We start from the raw sequence: 24,287 nt of genomic DNA on the forward strand, positions 1-24,287 counted from the left end.
TCACTCTCTATAGATATATTTTTCATACCCTGAGTTTTGCGCTCAAGTTCACAGAGACCGAGACAGCAGAAAGAGCATCCTGTTTGTTTGAACTATTTTACAAAAGCGCAACGTTTCGTTGTTATTCTGAGTCTTTACAGATGTATTACTCTTATCTGTATGACCAAACATGATGGAGTATTTTTAAGAGCAACTGAGGAGGAGAGCATAGGGGCAACTAGAATTGAGTTACAAATTAAAATACACCACTTATTTATATAAAAGGTATATTTTGGGTATCATAGCATTATTACGATTCCCAGTACTGCCCACTTCCACTGAAATTTTTTCTTGTCCCATCCCAATCAAGTAATTAATAGAGATTTTCTTTCCCATCCCACCGGATTCCCCCAAAAATATCAGCCTCTTGTTCACAGTAGTTAAAAAGGCATCTCAAAAGGGATTTATTGATTAATTAAAAACAAAAAAGAATTAAATAATAAAAGTGAATAATTAAAGATTACATGATCACCTCTAGTCCACCGCCAAGACAGGAGCCGTTAATAGCAGCCACAAAAGGGATGGGAGATTTCTCGATCTGCTCAAACATCTTCTGTCCTGTCTGTAACAGATATGACACTTCCTCTGCGGTCTTGCAGGCCTGAAACATACTAAAAGACCGAGATGACGATGAACGTGAGTCTCTATAAATGGTTTGAACAATCTGTGTGAGCGTGAGAGTGTGGTACTTGAGGTCGGCTCCTGCGATGAAGCTTCCTGGTTTACTGGTGATGAGGACGGCACTCTTTACTGCTGAATTCCCCCAAATCTCATTGATCACCTCCACCAGCTCTGCCTGCATGTGCCTGCCAAGAGTATTCACCTACAACACACATATAAACATATAATAGCCATATAATAATATCATTTAATAGTTTGGGGTGAGTGAAATGTTTAATTTTATTTTTTTTATGTGTGTGTGAAATAAATATTTTTTGCTCACCAAGACTGCATTTGTTTAAAAAAAAGTAACAGTAAAAGCATTAATATTATGAAAAAATATTACAATTTAAAAGAACTGCATTCTATTTGAATGTATTTTGAAATATAATTTATTCCAGTGATGCAAAGCTGATTTTTCAGCATCATTACTCCAGTTTGCATTCAAAATAAAAGTTTATGTTTACACACTGCATGTTTGTGTACGGTTTATATTTATTATGTATATATACATGTATATATTAAGGAAAAGTATGTTTATAAATATTTATATATATAAATTATAAACTTTTATTTTGAATGCGATTAATCGTTTTGCAGCCCAAATACAATAATTTGCCGCTCAAGAAACATTCCTAATTTTCATCAATGTTGAAAACAATTGTGCTGATTAATATTTTTGTGGAAACCATGAAAGATATTTAAGGATCATGAATAGAAATTTTAAACGAACAGCATTTATTTGAAATGTAACTTTTTTTGCAACATTATAAATGTCTTTAATCTCACTTTTGATGCATTCCTGCTGAATAAAACTATTTATTTTAAATCAATAAACACTGAGATTATTACATCAGAGGAATCAAGGGAAAGAACACAACACACCTTTGAGTTCGGATCATTGATTCGTACCACAGCAACATTATCCTTGACCTCATAACTGACATGAGTGCGAGCTGCAGACAGACAGAGATGTAGAAAAAGTGATTAAAAAGAAACCATTAAACATATCTCTATTCATCTATTCTATTTTTAATAGTTACCCAGCAAAGCGGATTATACAGAGAGACTCCTCTGTCTGTGACCTTTGACCCAATATAAAAATAAACACGATCACACACGTCTACAGTTCCATGTGAACCTTTAATGCAAAGTCAAACAGTCCTTCATACACAGAAGTAATTTCCTTTTAACAAAGTAATTTTGTAATTCACAAGCCTGATTTAAGATTATTATTAAACAAGTGATTTATTGATTCTTAATCGTAATCTTATTTGAAAAATTCTGTTGTTATATACAAAATAATCCAAGGTAATAATAATCAAAACCTATGTTATGTTATTGACTGTATTACAGAATAAATATAAGATCCGATATATACTATATTCAATTTTGGAATTCTATTGAAATGCATGTAACAGGTGAAACGGCGCAGAATCCTGTCATTGGAGACAAACATGACCTCCTCATGTCACATGACCAAACACACACCACATGCGAGTTCATGTGTCTGCGTGTGTCCAGTCAGAGGTCATAGGTCACAGGAAGTTAAAAATAATACAAGAAATCATAAACTTACTACAAACATTGAACCTAAATACATCAAGATTCATGGAATGATGCACAATATAATATAATATAATAATGACCGTAATTAAATTATAGACCCAATGCAAATTGTGCAAAAACACTACAGTAACTTTTACTTTTACTTATTTATAATTTATACCTTTTGACCCAGCAGAGAGCAGACAAAGATCTCTGTACGGTTTACTAAGCTAACTTGATATTAAACTTAACTGTAAACAAAAACAAAAATAAAGATTTTACACTGTAAAAATTAAATAAGTATGACTTTTTATGATTTTACAGTCACAACAGCTGTAAAAACTGTAATATTTTGTATTCTATAGTTGCCATTGGATCATGTGTTTATAATTATTATTATTAAAAATGGTATAATTATAATTTATTCACCTGCGGCTCACTGACCTGATCCGTCCAAACTAGGTGAAAGGTCATTCCTGCAGGTCACCTCATTTAACCTCTCATAATCTCACTCAAAAGCGGATATATCCAAGTAACTTAAAGTGAATTTTATAATAATAATAATAATAATAATAAAAAAAAAATAATAATATATATATATATTTATATATATTTTTATTATTATAAATATATATATATAAATATATATATATGTCGACCAAGTACATGACGTTTATGAATAAGTTTGTCACCTGTGATAGTTTTTAAAGCTGAGCAGGCACTCCGCGTCAACAGCAATCGCGCGCTCGCCATCCTTCTCAAAACTTCACCGTGAACGCGCGAACGCACTAACAAGCGCGAGCCCGTGCAACCGCCATATAGGGCAGCCAACTTAGCTCATTTTATTTTAAAAATCCTGTTATCTCACAGGTGTAGCCTGTATCATAAACTTGTAAAAATATTTATGTATGTGTGTGTATATATGTTTTTAATATAAAAAGTAAGTATCCACCGCGTGTTTCTTTTCGCTCAGGCAGTGATTCGAGTTGCCAGGGAAGCAGGGTCCTGCGGATCATGCACTGCTGTAGTCAATAGACAGACGCGAGATATCAAACATCACACTCTCTCAGCACTCACAACAATAACAGGTAAAATATGATCTTTGCGCTTATATTATAACACACATTGTGTTTTTATGATGATCCTTGATGGATATCTTAAACAGTGTTTTTAGACATGCGGAAGAATTAATCCGTCTGCTTATTCTTGTGTGTTAAAGTGTCATGTTTATGTTTCGTTACTGTGGTTTTACTGTCATGTGCGGTTATATCATGATCAGTCTTGTTTTATAATGATGTCAAGATCGTAAGTTGCTGTTTAAATGTTTTAATGCCTTTGCATATTTGTCCTTGCCCTGTCTACTGACAGAAGTAGGTGAAGGGTCACACACACATTATTTTCACTGATCTTTATTTATCATATGAATGAAAACTAAAACAATTATTCCTTTACTTTATTCCATTGTATTTTCATCCAGATTATGAGTGCACCTGAGAAATGATTGATGGTTTTGAATAATTATTCATACTTTTGCTTCATGTCTTCCAGATACTCAGAGATGGCATCTATGTTGTTGACTTCACTGAGGAGCAGCCCATTGACATCTGTGCAGGCCGCTCAGTTTGGTAAGACGTAATGGGTCTCAGCAGAGCTAAAGAACACTTCACACGTTATGAAGATCACTAAGCGTTTCATGTCATTATCACTTCTTAGAAGGGTAATACTAACTGCATTCTCTTTCTGTTTAGCTGCTCGTTCTCTCAGCACATCTGTTCACCTGCGAGCTCAAGGTAATCCAGTGTCCAGTATAATGCTTACCATTAATCAGTGCAGTTATTATCCATTCGGCTGTATTCTAAAACTAAATCAAAGAAATAAATACATTCTATGTTGATTTAGAGTAAAAAAAGGAAAATGCACGTTCCATTTTCCCAATGCAACTGTAAATAATGTTTGCTCATCGTGTCCTTTCTGTTGTGTTTTGTAATCACAAAGCAAAGAGCAAGAAGACTCTGGCCAAGCCAGGAGTGAAGAACATCGTTCTGGTTGATGGCGTCCGAACCCCTTTCCTCCAGTCTGGCACAACGTAAGTGAGAATGTGTTTGGGATTCAGAGACTGGCCTGAAAAGTTTTTGTGAATTGAAATGAAAGCAATTGTTTAAATAGCACAGTAGTTTGTAGGGTGCAGAAAGGAGATTAAAGGAATAGTTTAACCAACGATGCTGAGAATTTACCCTCAGGCCATCCAATATGTAGACGAGTTTGTTTCTTCTTGGGAACAGATTTGGAGAAATGTAGCATTCCATCATTTGCTCACCAATAGATCCTCTGCAGTGAATGGGTGTCCAAACAGCTGATAAAAGCATCACAGCAATCCACATCAGTCCAATCCATCAGTTAACATCTTGCAAAGTAAAAAGCTGCATGTTTGTAAGAAACAAATCCATCAAGTCATTTTTTAAAATTAACTTCAAATTGTTGCTTACAACTAAAATACGAGTCCTCTATCTATAATCTTGCTTTTTACAGTGAAAATTCATCTTATCTGAATCAGGAGAGAAATATGCACAGATCAAGCACCGTTTACAAGTAAAAACAGTCCAGACTAGTTGTGTGGATTTTGATGTGACACAGTGGATGGACTATGCTGATAGGCCTATTTGAGATTTTGGCCAGCAACGATTATTTTAAAAGTTAAAATGCCTTAATAATAGCTTTTCACTTCATAAAGACGTTAATGCATCAGACCTGGAGGCTTCGGTTTTTTACCTGTTAGTAAAGGCCAAACAGCAAAACATTTAAGACAACAGGAAATGTTCATGTTTAAGGTTACAAAATCCGAAATTCTATGGCACGTATTACTCTGGAATTATTTACAAGTGAAAGTTTTAGGCTGAATTATTTACAGATTTAGGACAAACACTAACCGGAAAGTTTTAAGAATATAAATACAGTTCTGCCTAGCGAAAAACTAAAGATATCTTTCTTTGTGTCTGTGCTCTCTGTATCTTTGTTATTAGATATGCTGACCTGATGCCCCACGATCTGGCCAGAGCTGCGTTACAGTAAGTCACCACACAATCACATACACACATAAAGATTCACTCGTCACTGTTATGTTCAGGACTAACTGTCTGTCTGTTTTTTTTATCAGAGGTCTGCTGAACAGAACCGGTCTCCCTAAAGATGCTGTTGATTATATTGTGTATGGAACTGTTATTCAGGAAGTGAAGACCAGTAATGTGGCCAGAGAGGTCAGTCTGTTCTCTAGTCTGTGATGATTTCTAAAATAGAATTTAGATGTTGAAGCTATTTTTAGTTTGTCTGATCTGTGTATAATGATGCTGATCAATGAGAGGTCAGGCATCTGCGTAGAGATTTCATCTGAGCGTAAAGCATTACTGCAGTGATTGTGTTTGTTTGTACATTGGGTACAGCAGCATGTTGAATTAATATTTTTCCACAGCTGTCAGTGCAATTTAATGCAAGGGATTTTTTTCTGAATCAGGAACTTAACGTGTGGATGCTGTCAGCACATACTATGCATCAAAACAAGGCAGACCCATTCACAGCATAAATTCTAAATGTAATTAAAAGGTTTAAATATGTAAATATAAAAAAATGGACTTTACTGTTCCTGTGATTTTTGTCGTAATTATCTTTCTGTGGCCATGCAAATAATTTTTTGCATTGTACTTTATATATTCACACTGGTTCACATCAGATTTGACATTGAAACATTTAAATCACAACTATGAATTATGTGCATTAATTTATATTCGATAGATATTCATTTTTGTTTTTGTAAATCTATATATATTTTTTGTTTTTCCTATGCAATTTTGTATTTGTGTAAAAAAAACATAAAACATTTATAGTTTTTATAAATATTTTGAATCGTTTCTTATTTTTATATTTTGCAACTTTTCATTTTTTTATTTAAAATGTTTAATTTTTTTGTTTATATTTTCTTTTTATTTTTATTTTTGTTTTAGTTATGTTAGTACATCAAATTAGACCAAAAAAAAAAAGATGCCTTAAGTAAATAAAAAATAATGTTTTCATTTCAGTTAATGTTTATTTTATTTAATGTAACTGAAATGTTTCTTTTTTTCAGTTAACTATAATAACTCTGGTCCCATCATTAGTGAAAGTACCATTTCTAAGAAGCGTTGCATTTGCTACATGGTTTTTGATTGTAAAATTATTTATGATGTTTATTTGGAAATAATAATTTATGTTTTTTGTAGGCAGCACTTGGTGCTGGATTCTCAGATAAGACTCCCGCTCACACTGTGACCATGGCGTGTATTTCCTCCAATCAATCAATGACCACAGGTACTGAACACACGTTTTATGATGATTGCAGTTATTGAATACATCACATATATATATATATATATATATATATATATGTATGCAAACACAGCCTTCTGTACAGCTTATCACTTTTGCTTTGTGCACATTGACCGAATGTAATTGAATTATACTTGAACAGAAGATAGTTAATGGACTGAACTATTGATTGTTAATTTGTTTTCTAGGGGTTGGTTTGATTGCTGCTGGTCAGTGTGATGCCATCGTCGCCGGTGGGGTTGAGTTTATGTCCGATGTTCCCATTCGTCACAGCCGCAAGATGAGGAAGACGATGCTGTCACTCAACAAGGCGAAGACCCTCGGGGCTCGGCTCTCTCTGCTGGGCTCCATCCGCCTCGCTCACCTTTCACCTGAGGTACTACGTTACCCATAAAACACCTCACATATTGCCCCCCAGCGCACCTCAGTTTGTGTTTCTAGGTGCAATACCCAAATCACAGAAAACAATTAAATTATAGTGCATTTATCACTCCAAGTGACACATTACTCCAAAGACATATTTAAACAATCTTTGTGCAAAGGGACTCATGTCATATCTAGAAATTAAATATTTTAGAGACATTGAGAACACCCTAATAAATGCTGAGGAATGCAGCAGTATATTAATTTAGCATTTATCATGCAAAGTTAGCATTTTTAAATTGTAAAAAAACAATCCTTACATATTTATTAATGAATATCAATAATATTATTATTATTAGTCATTTTACATTATTTATATATTATAATAATAATAATATTTATTATTGTTGTTGTTGTGATCATTATTATATAAGTACCATTATTATTATTTATTCTTTACACAGTTAATTAGCAAAAATATCTGGAAAATACAGAAAAGATCTATAACACCTAATACCTATAAAGGCAACTATAAATGAATTCAACAAAAACTTGCTAAAATTATTAATATATTATATAAACGCATTATATTATTTGATTAATATAATTATTTTTTATTATATAAATATTATTGTTATTATTTAAAAAGGTTATTAGCAAAATAGCTGGATATTATTATACGGAAAACAACTAGATTTTAAACTGATATAAATAGCTTTAAAGACCGCAATAAATTCAAAAACAATTTCGAGGGAAAATTGACATACAGTACATGGCACAACATTACTGATTGTTTGTAATTCTCAACCCACACTTACTGATGCTGACACAATCACACGATTAGTCAAATATTATAGCCTGAGCTATTTGTTTAATTAAATGTAATATATATCACTAGAACACTTATATTTTCAGTGTTTTAGTCTGTCAAACTACAGTCCGTATGGTATTGTTGGTTCCCTTCTTTAAAAGCTGTGTGTGTGTGTGTGTGTGTGTGTTTAGTTGCCGGCTGTGGCCGAGTTCTCCACAGCCGAGACAATGGGACACTCTGCGGACCGTCTGGCGGCTGCATTCGGTGTATCGCGTTTAGAGCAGGATGAATTTGCTCTACGATCTCACACACTCGCAAAGAAAGCTCAAGACAGCGGGCTGCTCAGTGACGTCGTCAGCTTTAAAGTGCCAGGTGAGCAATTAACACAATCACAGCAGCTCCTGCCACAGCATTTCAGCCTCTGCCAGAAACAGGTTTTGGACTTTTTCAGAATTCTGATTTACATCTCACAAGTGACGTGAAGAAACAAAACATATAAATATATATATATATGTATATGTTATAGTGTGACTCTACAATTTTCATTCTCATGAAAATAAAGAAAACTCTTTGAATGAGAAGGTCTGTCCAAACTTTTGGTCTGTACTGTATATGTATATATAGAGATATATAATAGCTATTCAGCATCTCAGAATTGAAATTTTTTGAGTTTATATTTTAAAATTGTGACATTTTTTTCTCAGAACTGTGATTTTTTTTTTTTTTTTTTTTTTTTCATCTCACATTTATAGTTTATATCTATCAATTCTGACTTTTTTGAACGAAAATAGGGCAGAATTTCCTTCTTGCAATTTTTAGTTTACTTTGCATAATTCAGTTTTTAAAAAAATTACATTTTTGGGTTCTCTTTTATCAGAATGGCAACTTTATATCTCATAATTATAAGTTTATGCCTATATCTCGCAATTCTGACTTTTCTGGCTAAAAACTAAATTGTGAGGGGGAAAAGTCAAAATTGTGAGAGTCGCATTTCCATTGTTTGTTTGTTTCCACCACGATGAAAAAAAACCCCTTTTTATACTTTGGATTATTTTGATTAATTCAGCTTGCACGCACATTATGAAAATGCAGTAAGCAAATGATTTGAACAGAAATAAGATTTTTATTAACACTTCTGAGTGTGCTTTCACATCCAAGTCTGTATGGACAAAGCTACAATATTGCATGCAGATGTTACAAAGTAACAGAGTAACAGTTTGATTTTTCTTTTATTTAACAATTCTGATTGTTGTTTAAACTTTAAATGTGGTGATGTGCTTGTCACAGGGAGGGATATTGTGTCTAAAGATAACGGGATCCGTCCTGCCACCATGGAACAGTTGGCCAAACTGAAACCTGCCTTCATCAAGCCTCACGGCACAGTGACGGCCGCAAACTCCTCCTTCCTCGTCAGTTTATTTGAGCTTCTGGTTTATCCAATTCGTTTAACCATACTCTTAATTTAAGGAATATCTGTCAGATTTGTCATGAGCTTTGCTCTGTGTGTGTGTTCACTCAGACTGACGGAGCGTCTGCAGTTTTGATCATGTCAGAGGAGAAAGCTCTTGCTATGGGTTACAAGCCTAAAGCGTATCTCAGGTACAAAACAAAAATAATGCCTTGCGTTAAAAACTACCACCAACAGCATTTCACTGACAACATCATCTGTGTAAGATCAACAATTTAGCTGATCTGTCAAAATGTACCCATGAATCAAGTGTATGAATTGAATTTAGGCTGCAAAAATGGCTGAATCTGAAAACCAAAAACATAAGTGTTTACCACAAAACTGTTGCTGCACATTATTTTGGTCAATGATAAAGTATTTTCACATTTTAAAAAAAGATGCAATTTACATTTCAGTAAATGTAATTTGTAATAAATTATAGTAAACCCTTTTTAAAGCTTAGTTTCCTGAAGCTGTATGTGTTGTTATATTCAGTGTTTATAGTGTCCCATTAAAGCAGACAGACATCATTTCTACAGCGGCTTGTGATGCTGATATTATGTCTGTCTGTGTGTTTTTACCTTCAGAGATTTTGTGTACGTGTCTCAAGACCCAAAAGACCAGCTCCTTCTCGGGTGAGTTCCTGCCTCTTTTCTTCTTGTCTTTCTCTTTCAGGCCTGTGAGGTTTTGCTACTGTTGTGGTTTGGTTGTGTTGTGTTGTGGCGTGTGTTTGTTTGTGACTTTCATATAGACTGCAGAAAAATGAGAGACTGTGGTCTGAAACATTTTCTGTTCTCTTTTTATATGCTATAAAGATATACATTGTTCCCTAGTTGTCATTCTTAATACAAAGAATTCAAAACAGGGGGTAAAGTTTTTCAAATCTTTTAGAAAGAAACCTTGTATGCTCACTATGGCTGCATTAATTTAACCAAAAATATAATAAAATGGATGTTTTCTAATATATTTATTCCTTTCAGCATCAGCACTCCAGACTTCAGCGTCACATGATCCTTCAAAAATCATTCTAATATTCTGATTTGCTGCTCGAGGAACATTTATTATTATAATCAATGTTAAAACCGTTTTTGTAGAAACCACAATCATTTTTTCTAGGATGCTTTGATGAATTAAGTTAAAAACAGCATTTATTTGAAATTTACATTTAAGCCCATCCTTGCTAAATTAAAATTTCTTTCAAAAGACTTTCTGAGCCCAAACTATTGAAAGGTAGTCATTTTTCACAAGTCATAGATTAAGGTAAAATATTTTTTTCAATCATTTTAAGGTAAACGGTTACATCATAAAACTGAAACAACACAAAATGCCATACATATTATTTTAATTAATTGTTATTGTAGTTCAAATATATGTTACTGTTCTGATTTTATGATTGATTATTGGTGTCTAAAGCCAGAAACAAAACTATAATTTATATTTGGTGGTCCAAATCGACTATCAGGGATAATAATCTGTCATCGACATCTAATATTAAGTGAGATTTAAATGTGTTAACTCTCTCTCTCTCTCTCTCTCTCTCTCTCTCTCTCATATGACACACACTTGTGTCTGGGTTGTTTTCTCTCTCAGGCCGACCTACGCCACTCCAAAGGTCCTGGAGAAGAGCGGTCTGACGTTGAATGACATTGATGTGTTTGAATTCCATGAAGCTTTTGCTGTAAGCATCACCTTTCCACTGATATGGCGTTAAAAATCCTATGCGGACACTACATTTAGTGGTAGTTATGTGTGCAGATACTTTAGTTGTCTACCTATTTATTTTTTTGCAGGGTCAGATCATGGCAAACCTGAAGGCAATGGAATCTGACTGGTTCGCCCAAACATATATGGGCAGAAAAACGAAGGTGGGTGTGAAATAGTGCTTAATGATCAACCCAAAGGTTGTGTTCAAAATTCAGGAGGGCCTGATTCTTGAACTATCACCATATTGCCCTTGAGCAAAACACTAGACCTCAGGATACTCCAAGGGGATTTGAGCTGTAATAAATATACTAGATGTCCCACTGGGTAAGAAATCATCAACTAAACAAGGCGTAAAGCATAAAAAAACTAGGTTTTAACAAAGAAAATATGAGTTGCATTTGTCATGCAAACCTACCTTTTCTAAAGTGTTGATTTATTGCTGCTAAAGGTGACTTAAAAAACAAATCCTGTTTCATATTTGCTAAATGACATCCAAAACTTTTTTTTTTAAATGAAAGATAGTGTCTGTTTTGCTCGAGCATGTCACAATTCCTCACAATAAAATATGAAGCATTTTGTAGCATTTTTGCTTCCAACAATCATTTGTACGGTGAAGAAGTCTTGTATTATCCCTTGGTCAGCAGAAAAACTACCACAAAGACACGATTCCCGTCTTCCTCTGAACCAGGTTACAACTATTGTTTTAATTCTCAGCCCATTTTCAAGTTTATGAATGATTATGAAAACATTATTTTATGCCTAATCCTGATTCAAGGATATAATCATGGCCAGTGACAGAAGAATATGCAAACATGACCCTGATGTTTTCTGCTTCATTTGTGGGTGTTTTACTACATCCAAAAAGCAACAGAAAATTACAGGTTTTGTGAAAAAATCTTATAACTTATGCAAAGTTATTTGAACACATCTTTCTACGCCTTTGGCAGATTGTAAGTTAAATGTTACATTTGGACTACTTTTAAATTGAAAAGTCTTCAGTCGAACTTTGAATTTAAGAATTTTGAAAACTTGGCATTGCAATAAAGCTGATACATAAAGCAATTTAAAAAATGTGTGGAAAAAAAAGTACATGATTGAAAGTTTTTATTGGTATTTTTAAAATTAGGCAATTTTAAGCCATTTTTTTAAGCCATTTTTATTTATCAACAGTGCATAGAAAAGGTTCTATATTTTGTCCTACATTCCTACCTGTAGTACAAGTTGTTAGATCCCACACTTTGCCTGAAACTGTTCTTACACACTCATTACGCACACATCTGTTGATAAATGAGGGCCCTGATTTTTTTTTCAAGATGTAAGGCTGTGAAATAATTGGTTGGAAATCTTGTTTCTCTCTGTAGATGAGCCACAGTAAAGATGATGATATTAATAATAATAATGAAAGCTCATTGCACATTGTGTCTCTCTGTTTTTCTCAGGTCGGTGCTCCTCCGATGGAGAAGTTTAACACATGGGGAGGTTCTCTGTCTCTTGGACATCCGTTTGCGGCCACCGGCTGTAGACTGGTGACCACCGTGGCCCACAGACTGCAGAAAGAGGGTGGTCAGTACGGCCTGGTGGCAGCGTGTGCCGCTGGAGGACAGGTGTGTGACACTACAGAACCAACTAAACATTTGCTCACGTGGAAATATTCTTATAACCCTCTCTTGTATGTGTTTTGCAGGGCCATGCTATGGTGATCGAAGCTTATCCTCAGTAACCTTCACAGACTGTAACACATTGCACACGCACACAAATAGATTCTGTAAATACTAACATGCCGTAATGCCTTGAAATGTTCATTATCTATTCATTATCTGGAGGTTCTTGATTTGAAATGATGCTTGAGATGTGGATGTAAGTGTTAACATAGCTTGACTTGAGAAGGTGTTAAGGAAAAGATCAGAAGATGCTCTGCAAGTTAAAAAATATGTTATTTTTACATGCTAAATATATTGCACTTAAAAAAGACCAGTTAGATTTTGATTTAACAGAAGGTTAAAATTCACATTTGATTTTGAAATCTATAATTCTAGATTTTTTTTTGTCCTAATTTTAAGCATTCTAATCTCCAGATAATGCTTTATTTTATCTATGAAGTTAAGCGACTGGGATGTCTTCTCTCTAGTATCATTTTTCATATGGCAACACTAGCTGATCCATTAAGAATTTATGCAGGTAGCTCTTAAGGATTGTATTGTAAGAAGGACTGATTAACCATAAAGACAAAGGTGATGCACTTAAACACGTGTGCCTCAGATTCAAGCAGGTGAACCTCTGGAGAACTCTGTGATTGCTTTCTCCATTTTCTAGCAGTTTGTACAAATAAATATTATTTGGAATTGTCTTAAGTTGTATGAAATGTATTTTGTCATGCATTGGTTTTTTTCTAAGTTTCTTGGTACAAATTGTGGTATAATTACACAAAAATGGGAGCTTTTCCCATTTTGATTAAAAGTAATTTCAGCAAATAAAAAAAGAGGTAAAATCACACACACACTATATATATATATATATAGTGTATAAACAACTTTATATGATGCTAAATTGCTCAGTAGTTCGTATTTTTGGTTCGTCTTTTTTTCAGGCACTTAAATATAAAATAACAGTAGCCTATTTTTATTAGTAATGCTGTTGTAGTGTTATATTCTAGAAATAATGACATAGCCCTCAGTCATAAGTAGAATAAAAGGCCCTCTAGCGACGGATTGCCTCGTTTTGACGCAGCGTTACGTCACGCGTAGCGCAAGTTTTTGCGCACGTTCATAAGCGGCGCGCTGTTTACCGAGTGTGAAATTGTATTCATAAGCACCCAGAGGATCAGCAGACTCCGCCGCGAATCCCTTGGTGTGTAATAATAGGAGCGTTTCAACTCCTCAGAAGCTGAACTACAAATATAGCCGTTGGACTGAACCGCAACGACGCCACGATCCCATCTGAACGCGCCGCGCGGTTCCGTTTCATCCCGCCCCCCTCCGCGACGCAAGTTGTTTTCCCTCAAATTGCTCGTTTGCCATCATTTCACATTCCGTAAAACGTCGGCTTCATTAAAATATTTTTTAAACTTATTAATTCCAATATTTTTCCAAACAAGCGTCACGCCTCAAGCCTACTTCTATATTTGCGTATTAATGTTGTTATTTGTGCAGAAAAGTTTTTTGGAGCGCTTCAGAGATTTTGAACAGGAGTGAGGTGGAGAGACAGAAAAAAATGTTTTTATCAAGATGCAAAACGGAGTAAAATGTAAATAGCGGTTGCGTGTCGGTTTTTTTTTGTTTTGTTTTGTTTTGTTTTAACCTTCAAACATCGTGAACCCGCGAGACGGGCGCTGCAGCGCGCGCTTTGATCAGCCGCGCGCCTTTTATGCCGTTTGACTGGAGAATGCGCGCGGTGCTGTCGGTACAAATCTGCCTCACACTCCTCACTCCGTCAAACGGAGAGATGGAGGAGAAAAAGAGAGAGAGAGAGAGAGACAGGTGGAGGGAGACACTTTAATCTCGTCCTTCTGCTTGCGTTCGCACCTGCAGAACCTCTCTCGCGCGCTTGAAAGAGGTGCGCGTGCGGCCCCCGCGCGCCTCAACGAGTTTAACGCGCCCGGTCCCGGCAGCCGCTGCGAGGCCATAATAACAAACACAAGCTGTGAAGAGAATATAATACCATTTTAAAAGCCTCCCGCTCAGGCTCTTGGGAACCGAGGTAATTGTTTATATAGGATAAATCTGTATTCTAAACTTCGTTTTGGGGGAATTTCCGTCAGTTAACTGGCGGAGAATATAAAGAAAATAGTTGAGCTCAGATGTTGATTTAGTAGTTTCATGACTCACTTTCTCAGTCTTTTGTTTGGATTTGTTTTGGCAGGTATTCTGTCAAGTAACGTTAGCCTATGTAAACAAGTGATTTTATAGACCAACATATGTGACCCTGCACCACAAAAACAGTCAAAGGGTCAGTTTTTTGTAATTCATATGAAAGCTGAATAAATAATGTATGGTTTGTTAATTTTTCTGAGATATAACTATTTGAAAATGTGGAATCTGAGGGTGCAAAAAAAATCTAAATATTGAGAAAAAAGGCTTTAAAGTTGTTCAGATGAAGTTCTTAGCAATGCATATTACTAATCAAAAATTAAGTTTTGATATATTTATGGTAGGAAATTTACAAAATATCTTCATGGAACATGATCTTTACTTAATATCCTAATGATTTTTGGCATAAAAGAAAAATCGATAAATTTGACCCATGTATTTTTAGCTATTGCTACAAGTATAACCCATGCAGCGACTTAAGACTGGTTTTGTGCTCCAGGGTCACATATATGTCCACAGCCTGGCCATAGTGTGTGAATTATTCAGTGGTCTTTGACCATTAAAAGTCATTTTCAGTGTTTTCCCCTAGAATCATTCATTGAGGTTTGTCGTTCACAACCCAATTAGCCATATCTCAAGGCATTTTTGTTCAAGTCGAGTTTTTTTATGATATTGTGAAAGTTGTTGATAAATATCGAACTGCAACTACTGTTGTTGTTAGAACCTTCTAAGATTTAAAAATTAGATTTAGATTAGATAGATTGAAATTTCTGTCCAAATCTGCACAGAAAATGCAACAAATAAGTTTATAAAATTAACCTATAGGCTTATCCAGAATGCTGGTGATTTTCCTAGTCATTAAAATCTAGTGTTTTTTTTTCTGACAGCATTTATTGTACTGTTATATTAATTTTGTTTATACAATTTTTTCATCTCATGCACATTTATTTGCAGTCCATTGTGCATTTTATCCAGAAGTAGTCCTGTACGGTTTATATGTTTGACATACCGCCCTGTTTTGCGCATTGTTTCGTTTTGCACTACTTTGGAACTTCCTGTCTTTGGCATGTTTGCTTTAAACACCCCATAGAGGGAATAAACGATTTTTTTTCCCCGACTCTAATTTGTAAATTGCATCGATCGTTGCTGGCAGGAGATATGCCGGTGGATTCATATAGAGTGAAGGATTTATTTCATTTTTAACAGGGCGCTGACACAATTCTCATTACTGGACAAAAATCATTAGCAGCTCCACAGCTACATTCAGACAAAATCGAGTAACTGTTAATTTTTACGCAGAGGAGCCATGGGATCCGTGTGTGTGAGAGAGACAGAGAGAAAGTGAAAAGGGGGGGGTTGGATCTGGTGAGAAAAAAATATAATAAATTAAAATGGACGACATGAATTGAGCGTCGAATGTCAAACACTGTCAACAAGATGGCTCTCTGTCACGGGGAGAATTTGAGACATTAACAGCTTCTGTCATTCTGCTGACAAAATGGTAGCAGAGATTTCCCAGGGTGCCGAGATGACTGCTGGCGTTTGTCAACAAGCCGCTGTCAGCGCGGAGAGAGAGAAAGAGCAAGCGGGAGAGAGAAGGCATACACAGTGTCACTGACAGCTACCACACCAACATCCCATGAGTCCTCGCCACCCAGAAAGAGTGCGAGGGGAGAAAGACAAGAACGGATGGAGGAGGAGAAGAGGGAGAGAAAGATAGATGGATGGAAGGAGGGGTGCAGGTCTCTAGTGCACCTTTCATATAAAATTGCAGGAGGAAAATGAGCTGTCACTCCAATTCCCAGGATGCTTTGCTGTTTAGCATAAGTGCGCTGTGTGGGCTGCTGTCGGACAGACTGACTCAGAGAGATAATTAACTAAAGCTGCAGTTTTCCTCCTCTCCTCTCCCTCCCTCCGCCAGACGCCTTCTCCAGCGCTCATCTGCATTTTTGCCAGAGGCGAGCGGTTAGCACAGGAGCCGGGTGGAGAGAGGGTAAGAAGCCAATTAGTCAGGTGGATGGATGAATGATTGACAGCAGGCAGCTACCTGAGTCCCACTCTACATTAATGCTGCTGTGCTCGGCTTGGCCTCAAACGCGTGCCTGTTTCTGTGCATGCACAGGCCCGAGTTCATCCTGCACCACCGCAGATTAGTGTTCTTCCCGTTCTGTCTGTCTTGATCTCATTCAAACCCTTTGTAGCAAGTACGAGTCTTCTTTTTTCCTTCCCTTCTTTCCTCTGCCCTCGATGGAGGTGTCATGGCTACATTAAGCGTTTCCCCGGGTCTGTTTGTAGGCATCGTTTAGGATGCAGAGGGCCGTGTAACAATCATGTGAGTGCATGGTTTGTGCCTGTGATCTGATACAGAGTCTTGACCGAATCGACGCAAGGAGACGTCTCTCAACAGTTGGAACTGTTAAATAATGATTCGGATTCTTCAATAGGTCAGATGTACTCTTTTGGTCAGACCTCACGTCAAGGCTTAAACTTTCACTGAACCGCAGATGTCCTGCAGAGTTCGGTGTGATATGATAAATCTTATCATGTCGCTGGCTCCAAAGATAATTTCAGCCACATACATATCAGACGACTCCGGTCATAATGTGGTTAGAATGGAAATGAATATCTTTACATTTTCAGGAAAAAAAGGTACGAAATTTGTCACTGGGCCTGTACCTTTTCAAAAGGTACTAATATGAACACTAGGTAATATAGGCCCCGTTTCACAGACAGGGCTTAGACTAAATTTAGACTAAGGATTAGGCCAAAGTTCAATTAGGAAATTTAAGTAATTTTTATTAACATGCCTTAGAAAAAACATTACCTTTGTGCATCTTGAGACGAAACAAAGGCACTGATATATTTCAAGATCAGTCAGTGCAAGTTTCTTTCAGTTAAAACAGCTCAGATTTACACTTTAGTCTGGGACTAGTCTTAAACCTGGTCTGTGAAACCGGTGGATAATGTACCTTTAAGGTAGTAATATTCACCCTGTAGGGGTAAATATGGTACAGAAGTGTACCTTCTGAAAAAATACCACCTCAGTGACAGTTTCTGAGTGTAGGAACTGGCACACTGTGTTGTGCTGTTTTAAGGTCTAATGTCACATATCATTTTTGGCTTTCAGAACTGTTTTTGATAGCTATGTTTACATGCAATCAAATAATCTAATCGGATTAACTAGTAATCAGAGTAATGATTCAATTTCATTGAAAAGCATAAATGTAATCAGAAATCGATCCAGCTGAGTTTGAGGTCAAATTTCAATCCGATTGGAAGGGGCAGTGTAGACCTGAAATAATCCAATCAATAAGAAAAAAATGAGCATGTAAATGATTGAATCTGACAATAAAAAAAAAAAATTAGATTCAAATAAATCTTGCACACATACACATTAATGCGTATATGTTTATCTGAAGTTTACATCTTACATAATACAAGCTGGTCAGACTAAATTGTAAGTATTTGCTTAAAAAGCTCTTCTGACAGTGATGTCAGCTTTCGTTAAAGATATGTAATTTGTTGACATTATTGTGGTGGCTTTCTCCAGTACTGAATGCAGCGACAAGGTGGTGCTCATGCGCTGAAGATTTATTCGGAATACATGTTATGAACATGTACAGTAAATTAATATTTGAAACGGATTACAAAATTTAGGGTTCACATAAATAGAACTTTTTGAATCTGAAAACAGATTGGATTCATTCAGATTGATGAAAAGTAGTAATTTAAACATACCTAGTGATGGATCAGCTGAATAATTTACACCAAGACAACAATACAGCACACTGAACATGTGTTCATTCATGTACATTAAAGATGACGTCTATGAGATGTGTAACCCAAGGCTGATAGAGGCACAGAAACAATTGTGATGATAAGTAATAGGTTTAATTGGCTCTTCATTGATTGATAAAAAAAACCCATACAATTTCCACTTTTTTGTATTTTCACATTTAATAATTTAATAATATTGCATTCTAAGAAAACTAAAAATTGCCCACCTGGTATCATTGGTTTCTGCAGTTTGTGTGAATCTACAGTGCATGTAATTTGTCTCACTTGGACAAATTGTTTTTGTATATAGTTTATATTTATCTTCCTCATTAAAATGCACTGTAAATGCAAACATTGATGTCAGTGCATGATGAAATAACTTTCTTATGGGAAACATCCCATCTGGATTTAATTTATATACAGTATAAGCAACCTATAAAAAGGGGTTTTCTATAATTTAATGCAAAGTTGCAATCAGCTCTGAATGTTAAAAATCCCATACAGCAGAATGCTAGTTATAGTGTGAAATTGATTAAATGGATTAACGAAGTCAATGCTTAATCAATCATATATGTTAATGCATTAACTTTGACAGCCCGAGTTTTGATCAATAAATGTGTTACATAATGCACGCCATGTTTTCAAACAAGACATTTCTAAGCATCCCTTCTGAATGTGAAGTTTCACACAAAATTGAGCCAATTACTTCAAAAGAGTATTTTTGCTGAGCACATTGAAGCGTGTCAGCAGAACTGACAGAGCGCAGGTCCGTGTGAGGTCTGGTTCAAAATGGCTGTCAGACAGAGGGACCCAGTGTTTAGTGTCTGTTTATAGACGTTAAGATAGTGAACGGAGGGAGGAGTGCGGATACTACACCTTAAGGGCATTTTTCCCTCTGGCATTTTACTAGCTGTGGCGTCATACTGCTAGCAGCATCAAAACACCGGCAGCTTCTGTGAGCTGACAAGATGAAGGGAACATTGAGAGGGCCGGCGACGTGTTTGGTGAGAGAGCATCACCAGCACAGGAGACACTCAAAGCTGCAATACTGCGCTGGGCTGCCAACAGGCAGTTAGGCCATCGACACGCTTTGGAGCTCTAACAAGTCTTTTAGACACACTTTAGAGCTCTAACAAGTCTTTTAATGTGTGCTTTTGACGGTCCGTTTTTAGATGCAGGATTTAGATTTGAATAAACTAAGCACCATCTGAGCAATGCTGCACACTAAAATGGAAAGAGCTTACGCTGGAACCACTTCAACTGATTCGCTCATTCAGTTCAAGTGATTCACTAGCAGAAACCAAATTGAAAGAGATGTTCATTTTGAATTTTGACATCAATCGCTTTTAATTTTAAAAAGCACATAATGATGGGCAAAACAGCTTTTAGAAACTCTGAAACAGTTCTACCATTGCATAGTACAATGATTCATGACCTTCGGAGCTTAAGAGCGCAAATCGCAAATCATTTGATTCTTCGTTTGAGAATCTTTGTATCGCTAACCTTTTTTTTCGTCTTTTTTATTAAACAGTACAAATCATAAACGCATAAGGCAGTAGTTATACAAAACAAAACAAAGAAAAAGAAAGAATACGCAAATACAAATCCCTTAAGAAAATTTGCCATGCTTTTAATATAGTAGCCTAAAAATGTAGTTACCAACAACTATGGTTAGTGTAGCAAAACTAATTTGTGGTTAGACTACAAATCCAAAGAAGACATCTTTAAAACTGAAAGAAAAGTCATATACAAAATAAAATTAGATTAACATTAAAAAACATCCGACTGAAATTCTAAGAGTCCGGTTTCCAGACTGCTTCAATGACTTTGTCTGAAGAAGAATTACTCCAAAGGTTTTTAACTGGTTAATTTTTTGTGCATTTATTTATTTATTTTTATTACAGAAATTTAAAGTCATGTATGTCAATTTAACTCTTTCAGTAATGATTCCTCATTAGTGTCTGTACTGGAAGCCAAAATGTGACAAAACAAGCCAAACAGAAAGTGCTGCACATTTGAGCTGGAAGGTACAGTGTCCGTTTTTCTTGATGAATTTGGCTTTAAGATTAAGTTCTACATTTCACCAACTTTCTCTTTTTTTTAAAAAGAGAGAAAGTTGAGGAAATGAAAACATACTGATAGATTTAGCTATTTTTAAAAAGACAAACAAAAAGTTATGTCTGTTTTTTATCGCTGCTTTTATACTTGAGCAGTCAGTTGAATAAAATATGCTAAAAGAAGACATGTGTATGCAAGCGGATCACTGACAAGGTGATAAGAGACTGAATTTTCTTATTTATTATTTTACCTGTAATGTAATCTGCAAAACAAGATCTGCTGTAGAGGTACGCATGTTTAGATGTTGCTTTCCACAGGCTTCTCTTATCATGTTGACACTGAATTCCTTGATTCCACTGTCTTATTAGAGCTTATTTTATTCATGAAAAATGCATAACAATGTTTAGGGATGTTTATTTTTTTAAAAAGCCAAATCTATGAAAAATTCATGTTATTTTTCATATATAAATGAATGGGCTGCAATGGTAACCTGTATTAGTTTTGCTCCCAACTAAAGTAAGGGATATAAAAAGAAGCTTTTGAACTTTCTGCTCATCTAAAAAAATAAAATAAAATAAATACTGAAAAATGTACGTCTCAAAGTTTCCACAAAATTATTAGGCTGTTTTTTATCACTGTTTTCAACATTGATAATAATCAGAAATGTTTCTTAAGCAGCAATGATTTCTGAAGGATCATGTGACATTGAGGACTGGAGTAATGATGCTGAAAATTAAGCTTTGAGTTATTTTGAATAGTAATAATATTTGTCAATATTCCTAATTTTACTATATTACAAATTTTACTAGCTTTGGTGAGCAGAATAGATTTAAATTTAAAATGTAAAATCTTACTGACCTCAAACTTTTCAACAAAATTTTTTTGAGGGGAGGATGTTGATGTAGAATTTTGGGGAGGATGTTGAAAACTTTTTTTTTTAAAGGGCAGTTGTTGACTTGAGACTATGTTTGTGGCCTAACACAGGCATCCAGTCATAGACCCTCATTTGTGAAAAATTTTACAGCAACTTCAAATAAAGTTTACCATCTAGACATTATCAGGCAGCAGACACAGAGAAGAAGGTGTATATGAAAGGTTTTGTGGCCCTCTGGGGCTATTACACACACAATACCGTTCAGGATTTGAGAAGGGCAGCCCGTCTGCTCCACGAGAATGAACGAATGACAGCAGGTTTGCTGTTAATAAGATTTTATGAAAAGCAAAAGCAGACGAAGGAGCAGCCGTCATGAGGAGCTCTGCTGAGAGTGATTAACAGGAGGAAACAGACAGACAGCAGGGTTTATTTGCTCTGTGACTGCAGAACACAAATGAAAGATGGCAATACTAAAAACACTTGATTTGTTTCAAGCCGTATCCGGCCTGAAAGAGATGCCAGTGCCAGTCTAGTTCTTCCCTGAATGTAAAATGATTTTAGAAAGCACAACAACACCTGCCAAGAGGACGGTGACACTGTTATATGAGTATACATTTGTTTTCAGCAACAGAAGTATAAGGCCAGCAAGAAAGATTTGTATTGATTGTTGCTGAACATGTTGAGGCCAGCATTGGGAATATCTAAATTAAAGTAACCATGACTTTGTCTTAACTACATTTGGTGTGACAGGAGCTCAGCTATTTATTTTTTTAGAAACAAGCTATTTCTAGTTATGTAATGTGGCAAAACTCAGTTTTCATTGTTGTTTGTCTTCATGTCACATTATGTGAAACATACTCTTGTTGAATGTTCCTTGTACTCTTAAGAAGTGGTGGGATATCTTATTATTAATTTCAGTTTGTTTTGGTGTGATGGTTTATTTTGGTGCCAGTTTATTTTTGTACTTTTTTTAGTAGCAACATGTACAAAAGTTTATGGTCAGTAAGATTTTTGAAAGAGATCTCTTCAGCTCACCAAGGCTGTATTTATGGGTAAAATCAGAATTATAAAAAAAATATTATTTACAATTCAAAAAATAACTGTTTAATATTTGAATGACTTTAAAATGTAATTTATTCCTGTGATGCACAGATGTATTTTCACCATCATTACTCCAGTCTTCAGTGTCACATGATCTTCAGAAATCATTCTAATTTGCTGCTTAAGAAACATTTCTGATTATTATCAATGTTGACATTTCTTTTTTTTGTGGACATTTTTTCCGCAGTATTTCTTTGTAAAAAATCTTTTGTAACATTATTATTGACTTTACTATGAATTGATGAATAAATGTTATTTAATGCACCCTTGAATAAAAGTATTAATTTCTTTTTTTAAAATCTTGCTGACCTCTAATCTTATAATAATAAAAGATTAGAAATAAAGGGTCTGTAATTGTTATGGTAGGTTTATTTTAACGTACTGTATGGAGACATTGAAAAAAAAAAACCCATTGTATTAAGGTTAGAAATTGATTTGCATTTCAGTGAGTGAAATAAATATTTGATCCCCAAGCAAAACCTGACTTAGTACTTGGTGCAGAACCCCTTGTTGGCAAGCACAGAGGTAAGACATTTCTTGTAGTTGGTCACCAGGTTTGCACAAATCTCAGGAGGGATTTTGGTCCACTCCTCTTTACAGATCCTTTCTAAATCCTAAAGGTTTCTTGGCTGTTGTTTGGCAGCTCAAAGTTTCAGCTCCCTCCACAGATTCTCTATAGAGTTGAGTTCTGGAGACTGGCTCGGCCCCTTCAAGACCTTAACGTGGTTCTTCTCGAGCCACTCCTTTGTTGCATTGGTGGTATGTTTCGGGTCATTGTCATGCTGGAAGACCCATCACCATTCTGGCTGAGGCAAGGAGGTTCTCCTCCAAGATTTTACAGTACATGGCCCACTCCATTTGCCCCTCAATGTGGTGAAGTCATCCTCAAAGCATAATGTTTACTTGACTGTAGGGATGCTGTTCTTGGGGTCATAGTCTGCCTTTCTCTCCCTCCAAACACAGCGAGTCAAGTTAATGCCAAAGAGCTCAATTTTGGTCTCATCTGACCACAGCACTTTCTCCCAAGCCTTCTCTGAATCAGTTAGATGTTCTTTGGCAAACTTTAAATGGACGTGTACATGTGCTCTGTTGAGCAGGAAGACCTTGCGGGGGCTGCAGTATTTCAGTTCAGTGCGGCAAAGTGTGCTACTAATGTTTTGCTTGGCGACTGTGTCAAAACAAACACTTCCCGTGTAGTCCTGGACTGATCCTTCACCTTTCTCATGATCATCTTTACCCCATGAGGCGAGATCTTGCACAGAGCTCCAGACCGAGATCGATTGATGGTTGTTTTGTATTTATTCAATTTCCGAATAATCGCACCAGCAGTTGTCTCCTTCTCACCAAGCTCCTTGCAGATGGTCTTGTAGCCCATTCCAGCCTTGTGCAGATCTACAGTCTTTTGACATCCTTTGACAGCTCTGTGGTCTTGCACATTGTGCTGGAAGAGAGGTTGGAATGGAAGATACAGATTGTTTGGACAGGTGTCTTATACAACTAACCAGGTGACATTAGGAGTAAATTCTTAAAGTGGCAGGACTAATCAGTGTTCCACATGGGCACATAAGCAAACTCTGGGAGCCAGATTCTTGCTGGTTGGTTGGGGATCAAATACTTATTTCATTTACTGAAATGCAAATCAATTTCTAACCTTTATATAATGTGTTTTTCTGGATTTTTTGGTTGATATTCTGTCTCTATCCATTAAAATAAATTTACCACCAGAACTTAAAGCACACTAGC

The 24,287-nt window shown here is 35.8% G+C and overlaps 2 protein-coding genes across 2 annotated transcripts in view; one reads left to right on the top strand and one right to left on the bottom strand.

The window, feature by feature from the left end:
* LOC132106443 (protein lin-28 homolog B-like) overlaps nucleotides 1-24,287 on the bottom strand; it is a 265,393-nt gene that overhangs the window by 42,548 nt on the left and 198,558 nt on the right. The window lies entirely within an intron of this gene.
* LOC132106437 (trifunctional enzyme subunit beta, mitochondrial-like) lies at nucleotides 3,202-13,275 on the top strand. The gene is made up of 16 exons (XM_059512110.1): nucleotides 3,202-3,335; nucleotides 3,796-3,872; nucleotides 3,996-4,037; nucleotides 4,243-4,333; nucleotides 5,268-5,312; nucleotides 5,402-5,501; nucleotides 6,498-6,585; nucleotides 6,792-6,979; nucleotides 7,969-8,149; nucleotides 9,065-9,186; nucleotides 9,297-9,376; nucleotides 9,812-9,859; nucleotides 10,815-10,902; nucleotides 11,015-11,089; nucleotides 12,368-12,532; nucleotides 12,613-13,275. Exons 2-16 carry the CDS (start codon nucleotides 3,806-3,808, stop codon nucleotides 12,646-12,648), a joined length of 1,416 nt encoding a protein of 471 aa, XP_059368093.1. The 5' UTR covers nucleotides 3,202-3,335; nucleotides 3,796-3,805; the 3' UTR covers nucleotides 12,649-13,275.

This window comes from Carassius carassius, chromosome 27, assembly GCF_963082965.1.
Source record: "Carassius carassius chromosome 27, fCarCar2.1, whole genome shotgun sequence".
NCBI classification, from domain to species: domain Eukaryota; kingdom Metazoa; phylum Chordata; class Actinopteri; order Cypriniformes; family Cyprinidae; genus Carassius; species Carassius carassius.

Coding starts and splice junctions, on each gene's coding strand:
- LOC132106437 (XM_059512110.1), top strand. CDS start 3,806: ATGGCATCTATGTTGTTGACTTCACTGAGGAGCAGCCCATTGACATCT. Junction 4,038..4,242: donor TGTTCACCTGCGAGCTCAAG/GTAATCCAGTGT, acceptor GTAATCACAAAG/CAAAGAGCAAGAAGACTCTG. Junction 9,377..9,811: donor AAGCCTAAAGCGTATCTCAG/GTACAAAACAAA, acceptor TTTTACCTTCAG/AGATTTTGTGTACGTGTCTC.